Source organism: Cariama cristata, unplaced genomic scaffold (genome assembly GCF_000690535.1).
Source record: "Cariama cristata isolate BGI_N322 unplaced genomic scaffold, ASM69053v1 scaffold4061, whole genome shotgun sequence".
In the NCBI taxonomy this organism is placed as follows: domain Eukaryota; kingdom Metazoa; phylum Chordata; class Aves; order Cariamiformes; family Cariamidae; genus Cariama; species Cariama cristata.
This window is the reverse complement of record NW_009599660.1, coordinates 6,555-16,516: the sequence shown is the minus strand read 5'-3', so window position 1 is coordinate 16,516 and position 9,962 is coordinate 6,555. Positions and strand designations below refer to the sequence as shown.

General features: G+C 36.4%; 1 protein-coding gene across 1 annotated transcript in view; it reads left to right on the top strand.

The window, feature by feature from the left end:
* SHPRH (SNF2 histone linker PHD RING helicase, E3 ubiquitin protein ligase) overlaps positions 1 to 9,106 on the top strand; it is a 47,256-nt gene extending 38,150 nt beyond the window's left edge. The window contains 5 exon segments of the mRNA XM_009709751.1: positions 4,148 to 4,240; positions 4,799 to 4,885; positions 5,347 to 5,525; positions 7,615 to 7,695; positions 8,915 to 9,106. Coding sequence (XP_009708053.1) covers positions 4,148 to 4,240; positions 4,799 to 4,885; positions 5,347 to 5,525; positions 7,615 to 7,695; positions 8,915 to 9,011 — 537 coding nt within the window. The 3' untranslated portion in view covers positions 9,012 to 9,106.
* The last annotated feature ends 856 nt before the right edge of the window (positions 9,107 to 9,962 follow it).

The window sequence follows — 9,962 nt, the reverse complement described above, 5'->3', positions numbered from 1 at the left end:
TGTGTCGTCAGTAACATAGTTGTGAGGCCACTTTATTCAAGCGCATCCCCAATTCTTTTGATCGAGTTGTGTGATGTAGGCTTTTTCTCTATATTCTAGATGAGTGTTGACTCTATGCAGCTGGATACTCTGCAAGTATTCTTTCTGAGGGTTTTTTTGGTTTTGTTTTTGTTTGAAAAATCAAAAGGAGAACTTTGGAAAAACTATTAGTGCTTCTTGCCTATCTGTGATTTAAACTTGGTGGTATTTGGTTAAAGCCTCACTGACTGGATACGTAACACCTACTGAAAAGATGATCGTTGAGTAAAGAGTGACTTTTGGTCTTAAAACAGCTCCCTGCCTGGAAAATTTCTTTCTCAAAGCTTTCCATGGACAACATACAGCTCTGTGGAAGAGTGGTAGCTGTATTTTCTACTGTGACTTTCTCTGTTTGTTCCTTTTAGCCTGGCTTTTGGAGGAGACGAGGTCTTTTCATTGTCCTGTCTTAGTCTTCTCCCTTAATTTAGCCACCCATTAGATCATTTCAAACAGCTTGACAAAGAGTCTGAGTTTTAAAGGTAATTAATTTTCTACAAGTCTTACTAAAATAACCATACATACAAAGTACGTCTCCTACTTAGCAAAATACTGTGGCTTGACTTTCCCCTTACTACAAAAGATACCTTAAAGGTCAAGTCTGGCAGGGAAACTTTATTTGTAACTTGTGTACCTTCCTAATGACAAAAGTTAATGAACCTCTAGGAAATGTCCTGATGGCACGGGTTTCATCTAATTTTCTTGGTAACAGAGGGTTTTCATTGGATTGAAGGCAGAAGTGGAGGAAGAGACAGCATCTCCATGAGTCTTTAGCAATAGTGACACATATGTAGTGCACAGGTACCTTTTTGCTTTGCACAAATTTGTTACAGAATAGTGTTAAACCAAAAAACTGTGGTTATTGCAGTTGTGGAAAAAATAAAGGATTCTAGACTAAAATACAAAGGTAAATGGCTAATGGTAATATTTTGATTTAGGTGATACTAATTGATATGATTATAATACAGCTGGACATACCAATCATAGTTTTAATCTGGTTAGTGTAGATAAAAACAATAACAAAATGTGCTGACAAAGACTTCCATGGTATCTGTGCAAGCCTCCTTCAACCTTGCAGGTATGCTAGGGTTGCTGGCCTCTACTGAAGTCGATGCTACCATGTTCACACTAGTTACGTCAGCCCCTCTGGAGAACTGGAATTCCATTTTTTGAGCAGGCGCTTCCTAACTCAAATTACTAGATTTGAAGTAGTTGGCAGCCTGTGGCACCAGGGGGAGTAAACAGGCTATAGTTTTGAAATGCTAGTTATTAGGACCTTGCTTCACACGTGTTTTTTAACAGATCATTTCTTCAGGTTTTAGAGATACCAGCCTGTTTCTAACAAGAAAATTTCAAGTATGCTTCATAAATTATGTTAAAAAATAGAATAACTCAATTTCATAAATAAAACACAGAAGGAACACGTCATCTACTGTCCTGTGTAAAGGGTTATAATGTTTTCTTATTTCTGTAACAAAAACTTCAGGCAAAGCAAAAAGTTCTATTTGAATTCACATGTCATCTTGAGCAAGGCCCCTTCTTATTTAATGAAAAATTAACAATTTATACTGTAGCTTCCCTGTATGTACTATCAAAACAAGCAACATTGAGGTAGAAATTTTTATTCTTAACATATTCTTTTAAAGATAGTTGACAAAGAATAACTTACTATGGTTTCTATGGAATACTGAGGTTAAGATCAATATCTTGCAGTATATATATGAAAATTGTGTGATTTATTCAGCATTTATATTTTCGTCTGATCTTTCTCAGTCCCTCTGATCTCCTTCAGTATTCAGCACTTCTTTTTTTTTTTTCTTTTTCTTCTGTTACACTGTATATATCTTGCTCTTTATTGTACCAGCACTAGCCATCTTAGGTTAATGCCTTAGATGTAAAAGGACTACTGTAAATGGGAGCATTTTATACTGAGAGAGATTACTGGCATCCCTGCATGTTTTGGTTCTGTACAAGCGTCCAATGTCTGGTCAGCATTACAGTGGGTATTGCCAGCCTGTCATCCGAGACAGAAATTGTTTGTTAGAGGGTAGTTTTGATTCTAATATGTGCTGTTCCATAATTAATTAGACCTAGCTAATCTGTTTATAAATATTTATCGGGATATTCAACAAAATGGCAAACTCAAGGTGTGTGAGTAACGAGCGGGGTAACATTTTTTTTTTTAAGACAGACTGAAAATCAAGAATTCATAATAGCAAGGGTACCTCTATCAGTTTCATCTCTCCATAAACACTGAGAACGAAATTGAAATTTTTTTGTGTGCTGTGAACCAAAGCTTTAGTAAATTGTTACTTCAATGACAAGTCTAATGCAATGTAAGTGGAGGGATGGAGAACTTTGCACACTTACTCATCTTGTTTTAAAAACAGAGCAAAAAGACTGTAACCACTTTGATTATTGTGCTGTTCTTCTCTTTGCCATAGTTCCTCTGACTGATCTTGTACAAAGTCATATTTGTAACACCTGAGTCACAAGAAGTCTGAGGAGTGGAAAAATCAACAACAGTGGCTAAAGCCACTCTGTCTTACAGCAGGGAAAAATAGGACCTGTGGTGAGGTCCAAAAAAAGTCTCTGAGGAAAAGACCGTCAGAGCAGATTAGCCAGAATTGCCATCATTGATTCAGAGACAAATGGTATCAGAGAAGCACATAAGTGACCCTGGAATATATAGGAAATACCAAAAGTTAGTCTCAGACCTCCTAACTGTAGGTGGTTATGATTGGTAGGCAGCTGCTGTAGGGCTGCAAATGTGTCATTCATCCTTGCAGATCATAACACCTACTGACATAAGCATTTTTAATTGTTGGTCTGACTTTTGGAAACAGTGTTAATGTCTACCAGGTACAACAGAGATGACATGAAAAAAAGCTGGTTTATTTCTATGTCTATGACACAGAATTCAAATCGCGATGGGAGACTCTGGGAAATAAAATGGAGCAGCCTTTGGTAAAACAATCTGCAGAAAGTCTTTTTACATGTATTTCTGGAGCATTCATTTAGCTGCAGAACGTATGAATGATCAAGCAGCCCAGAGTTGGTTCCCAACTCGTGCTCAGACTGCTGACATCCTTCCCCGCCAGTTCTGCAAGCAGCATAACTTCAGTAAATTTGATCTGTCATTGTGGCAAGCCAACATAGTTAATTCAATGTTCAGAGGACAGGTGCAGACAGAAATAAAACAATATTTGTCCAGCTGAATCTAGTGCAGCTTGAAATTACTATGCATGTAAGAACTAGTAAGGAATTAAATAAGGGCTTCTAAAAAAAAAAAAAAAATTAGGTAAAATTGCTGTAATACAAAGTACATACTGAAGGAAATAGAGGGAGATACTACAGAACTGTTTCTCAGAAACCTCTTCCTGACTTAAGGGGAAAGGGAGGAGTACAGAAATCCAAGTGGACAAGAAGTTAGAATGTAGTATTGGATTCATTAAGCACTGAAATACTTCTGAATTCAGAATATGAAGATGTTTTCATTGCAGTGTGCAATCCTTCAAGAATTAATTTAATTATGTTTACCAATTTCTTATTATTTTAAATATAATTAACAAGCTTCATAGTACTAAGTGTCAGTTTACTGTTGCCAGAGTGAGAAACAAAAGCAACAGAAATAGCATTCAGGTAGGCTTTTTCATTGCCAGTTTTCAAGAGATGTGAAGGGAGGGAAATTCAAATGTGCATCTGGAAGATCCTTTAAAGATTGTGCCACTAAGTTAAAGCTCAGGAGGCCTAACTGGCATGTTTGGTGCCACTGCAGTGCTCGGGCTATCCATTGCGCCTCGTGCAGAACCAGACAGGTGTACGTGTGGCACTTCATTCTTCCCTCGACGGCACAGGCTGCAGTACACTGCTGACCCTATAGCAGTGGGGTATAAGGGAGGTATAAAAGCAGTACAGTGCTGCTTAACCTGCCTTTCCTCCAGGTTGCTCATTTTTAAATTTGTGTAAGATATGTGAGAGTCCTAATATAACATTATTTAAGAAAGCAATGAATGTGAACGGAGTTGCCTAATATCCTACTTCACTAATGCTCTTCTTTGACTTTTCAAAGGGAAGTCACTCCACCAAAGTGGAAGCTGTGGTCCGAACACTGAAGAAAATTCAGTTTAAAGATCCAGGGGCTAAATCCCTAGTTTTCTCAACGGTATTAATCACCATTCTCTGTCTTGTCTTTGTGTGTGTGTGAGTTTAAAGAAGTCATAATATTTTCAGGAATTGGTTTAGCTACCAAAATGTTGAATCATTCTGTACAGCCACTTGATTGTTTTGAGAATTTGTAAGGCAATTCATGTAACTGGGACATGAACAATGATCGTAGTCAACAGATGTAAAAGCTTGTTTCTTTAAAGGGCAAACACTTAGACTTATTTGGGAGCATTAGAAATTCTAGATATTTTTAAATGTAATGTCCAGGTATTTTTGCTACATTGTAAAACTTGTTTTGTGATGGCTACCAATTTCTTTATTCAAGCTGATCTTTTTAATTATATTTCTTATTTAGTTTTATGAAAGACTTGGTTCGTGGCACACAAATCTTTTTTCTTTTTCTTTTTTCCTTTTTTTTTAAAATGCAAATGCTAGTATTTTGAAAGGCCTTTTTATCTAGTCTTTCTTAGGGAAGTTAATTAGTATATTTTAGTTGTCATTGCTGGTTGTAATGTTGAGTTACTTGTGTGGTTCTGGTTTTGTTTTTTTTTTACAGTGGCAAGATGTGTTGGACATAATTTCAAAAGCTTTGTACGACAACAACATGATTTTTTCTCAGATCAATGGAATCAGTAAATTTCAGGTACATAAACGATATTTTTCTTAAAATTATTTTCAGTGGGGAAAACTACAGTTCATAAAAGTTAATTTGATCCTTTTACTTCATTGCTTCATTTGAGAAACTGAAAGAGCAGCAAATTTGTTTGGCAGAAGCTTTGATCTCTTAACTCATTAATTCTAAAAATCATAGTCACAAAAACCACAATTTAAAGCCTTTAGAGATAAACAGCACTTTCACTTTTGAGAAAGAAGCGTTGGCATGGATGTTAAGGATGAGATGCACTGATCAGTGTTGCAAGAAGTTCTTGCCTTCCTGATATCTGTCAAGTGTCTGTTCTGGGATGACAGGTCTTGGATCAGTCAGGCTGCAGAGTTGTCACTCTGGGGCCTGTAGTAGCTGCTATACTTTCTTAAATATAGAGATGTCCCCCACACTCTTTATTGAGGAACTTTTGCCATGCTGCTATGATGTTTGCCTTTTAGGAAAATCTCTCTGCGTTTAAATACGATCCAAACATCAATATTTTGCTGCTGCCTCTTCACACTGGTTCCAATGGACTAAATATCATCGAAGCAACTCACGTTCTGCTCGTGGAGCCCATTCTGAATCCTGCACATGAGCTGCAGGCTATTGGCAGAGTACATCGTATCGGCCAAACAAAGTAAGGGTTAAAATTGCCTTGAGTGGTTTAGATATGGTCCAGGATAGAACTGCATACGGTAATCAGAATAAATCTAGTTCACTGAACTTCTCAATTTTGGAGATGAAGGTATTCATAGGAATCCTATTTTTAAAGATGATCATATAAGGGACAGGAAGATTAAAATAAAATAAAAAAAGTTTGCTGAAAATACACAATGTGTATTTTGGGGAGTTCTTTCATGCTGTGGTGGTAAGATGCAGAAGCAAATTGCATTTAGGAAGAGTGTAGGCTCTTGAGTCCAAAATCCTGAAAACCCTTGTTCAACTCTTGCTGTATTTTATGTGTGCCATTGATGCTTTAGTTTTTAACTTTCAACTTCTGCTTGTAAGCACGTCCAGAAATGTCCTAGCGTTGCAGGTCTGAGCAACTCACAATTTAAGTCGTATGTGGCTAAGTTTAGGCACGGCCCTTCCTAGTTTCCTTGAGAGACTCCTCCTAGCTGGTCATTCCCAGCTCCAGATTAGGAGCTGCGTAAGTTCTGGGGATTTTTTGGGGGGGCTGGTTTTGTTTGTTTTCTAACAAGAAAGTTATAGCACACACTCTTTAGAACTGATTAGTTTTTAAATCACAGTTCTGCCTTCACCTGTCTAGATCTTTTTGAAGACGTTAATGAGTTTGCATGTCTTTTGTCTGTTTCAGTATTGCAAATTTTACATGGGCACTACTGAACATTTAACAAACATTTTGGAAAGTTTGTCCTGAATGGAAATGATGTATGTGTTTTTCCTTAGTTTTCATGTCACTTGAAAAAATAATTTAAAAATGCTGTATGTGAAGAAGAAAAATAGTTGGAATCAATTCTGGAATAATAATATTCTAGAATAATAGTTGGCTTTGTGTTCTGGAAACGGAGGCAAAGCGAGAGGGCATGAATGAGCATGTATGTGAAAGAACGCTTATGAACAGGTGGATATTTGGGTGTGTTGGTAAAGATTTTCAATCAACTGTGAGGGCATAGGAAAGACTGATTGAAACAACCTGCATTACAATTTCACATGATGCTGGCACAAAAGGTCTGGCAAAAACCTTGCAATAAAACCAGCAAGAATGTATGCTGTATTTCTTAAATAAACCTCGCTGAAGTCTTATTCGTGAAAAAGGGGTGTGTTCAAGTACAGTGAGCATAAGGGAATACTCTGTTTAGTTTCACTAGTGCAACTATTACCAGTTCAGTTCTTATTTAGTTCTCTTTTTTTGGTCAGACCTTTGCCTATGAATCACAAAGTTATTCCCCCAGCATTGTTCTGTATAATGTTACCTGCCAAAGTTTCAACTTAAGTTCTGAAAACCATCCAAGCACTTTCAAGAGTTCATATCTTGAAAAATGTTTATACTGGGGAGCCTGGAGTGATTTTTCATTTCTACCTTTGGAGCTGACTCTTTTCACTTTCTTGTGCCTGACATTTTTTTTTAATTATTATTACAGCTTTCTTTTTGAAATTTTATTTCGTAAATGGAGTTCTCATTTTTTGTTTATTGACATTTTGGGGTTTGTGTTTTACTGGTGTTTACAATTTCATGTTTACTGACTACAATTACTGACTTTTTGAAAAAATCTGTAGTATTTTGCCATCTTGAAGAACAATATTGTTAAAACTCTGAGCACGAGCTTTAATTATCCATCAGTGTGAGCCCTGTCTCTTGGACTGACTTGGAACAATGCAGCATAAACATTGTATATAACTAGTGGGCCACGGTTGTTTCTTTAAAGGACAGGCTAGGCTTTTGCGAGCTGTTTGTTTATAGTAGGGTCACAGAAAGCAGAACTTTGCCCAGCATCTGCTTTAGGGTTTTAGTTAATACAGCTTACATTCATTTTGTGTGTGATCCAGCCAAGTGGAAGTGTGTGCTCTGGGAGGCACTAAGCATTCTTAAATGTCAGTGGAAGTTGTTAATCACCTTGTAAGATTTCTTTCTTAAAATAGAGGCATTTTTTCAGCTCTCTTACAATAATTAGTATGAGACAAAAATGTGTTCTTGAACCTTGACAGTAACAGCATATCTTCTGCTCACTTTTGGTCTTGTTTTCTTTTTTAAACACATTCAGATCTACCATTGTTCATAGGTTCTTGATAAAAGCAACCATAGAAGAGAGAATGCAGACTATGCTGAAAACTGTAGATAGAAGGTATGTGAATTTTTTTAAAACATCATTATTGCACTGAAAATTAAAAGGTAGTTCTCAACTATACTTTTATTACAGTTAAGTATGCATATCTTACATATAAACACCAACTGTTCTCCTTAAAACTTTTTTTGTCAATCAAAACAATTTGAAGACTTGAAAAATTGATCCTTTAACCTAGTTCCAGTAATTTGAAGCTTAAGGTATTTTAATTCTCTGGAGAATATTTTGGTTATATTTGTGTATTTTATTTCATAAAGCCCAATTAATTAATAATTAATAAGTGTATTATGATTTATCTATTCAGTTTACCGATTTCCGTTAGGATAAAAGCATTGCAATTCACGGAGTAATACTAAGCCTGTGTGTTATAAGCTCCTAATATAGGACATGAATTCTTTCATTATTTTTAAATTCCACAAACCTAATCTGTCAGTGCTGTGTTGCACTGGTTGGTTTTGCAGTCAGTGCAAGAGTTGTCCAGATGCTAGCTCCGAAGTCAGTCTGGTGTGCAGACACAGAAAGCAGTTTTCACTGTGTTTATCTTTTCAAAATCTATAAGCAATGACAGACTGGGAGTGGAACAAAAGTAGTATTTACATTCTTTATGCAGAAAGTATAAAAGGTTTGTACCTCTTTAACTATATTGTATACATATAACAAACCTACGAGGAGGCCTTAGTTCAAGAAAATTAGGGGTTTTTTTCCAGTTTTTTGGCTGTTACAAATCATGAGACTAAAAATATACATGCATATCTTTGGCTGTAGTTATGAAAGATTTCAGCTTTGAAAGAATGATTTAATCAGTTTCCATATCTGTAAAGTAGCACTACTGTTGCATATAAAATTCAGATAACTATACAGTGGTTGAATGATCCAATGAGAGCCAATGTTTTGAAAGGAATATCAAACCTTATGCTTGGAAGCTGAAGACAATCCCTTAAATGTTAAGAGGGCAAAGCCGATTATCCCATGTTCTGCTGCCTCTGCAGTGTTTGGTGGTGACCGCTGTTCAGGACAGTAGATGGACTTTGTATCTTACTCAGAATGTGCAAGAGAAGTAGCTGATCAGTGAGTGATCAGATAGAAGGTGTGTTTTCCCGCTGAGCTCCAAAGCTGAACAGCTTCTGGACTCTGAACCATGTGGTCTGTCTGCAGTGCGTACAGCTTGTTTCTTAAGTTGATTCCTTCTCTGATGTCTGCATGCAACTTTTTCCCACAGCCACACAAGCTCGTCCATGAAACAGTCAGAAGCCTCAGTTCTGACAGTGGCAGATTTGGCTGACCTTTTCACAGAGGAAACTGAAGAACTTGAGTAAAAACATTGGTTTGGCCTAATGAAATCAGAAAGTACCTGACCTAATAAGCACCTGTCTATAATCCACTTGATCTGTCATTCCTGTAACCATCGTCTAACGTTCATCTGTAATAGAGCTGTTGGAAATTGAAAAGTCTTAATTGTTACCGTTTTATTCTGTGGTGAAGTTCGTAGCAGCACACGCTTCCGATAGCACTGGAGGAAACTTGCACTTTGCACATTATACAAAAACATGGATTTTATTCCCAAAGAGCGTTTGAGCTGGATGCTAAAACTGAGATCTCGGACCCTTGGTTGAGAGGATTTTTACCATCGGGTTTGACTGGCTAGTAGCTCAGTCTGAGAGCAAAACTATGTGGGTGGTTGGGTGGGAAAGGGAAGCAGAAAAACACAAATCTAATTTTTTTTACTGTACAAAGAATTGTTAGAAAGAATGACTGTAAATTAATATTCTTCTAGAAAGGGCTTGTTAGCATTTAATGCAGAGTTACTGAACGTCTTATTGGTAACACTTTAAATGACTAATCTTTACTAATAATTTGGATATTTGTATTAGGGTTTTAGATATTCATAAAGACTTGTGACAGTTAAAAATGTCATTGTTAATGCTTACTGCAAAATGATGATAATTAAATTATGCTTTTTGTATGTGTGTTGGTCTGGTAATCAGTTAAATACTTGAACTTACTGTATATGTTTTCACTTATTCTTGAAGCCATGACTAATTTAGAGCTTTGCTTTAAAAAAAAAAGTAATGCATTTGTTACAGAAATTTTAAAAAATTATTTGGTTAAGCTGCTGATCACTTGATAATCATTTAGTGCTCGTGTACATTTTCTCACCCTAATTTTTTTGTCTAGTTATCCCCCTTAACAATACAGCAATCTAAATATTCAAAATAGATGAAATTAAGGTAGGCAGTCTAATTATTAGGTACCTAGTTTAAGTTAGA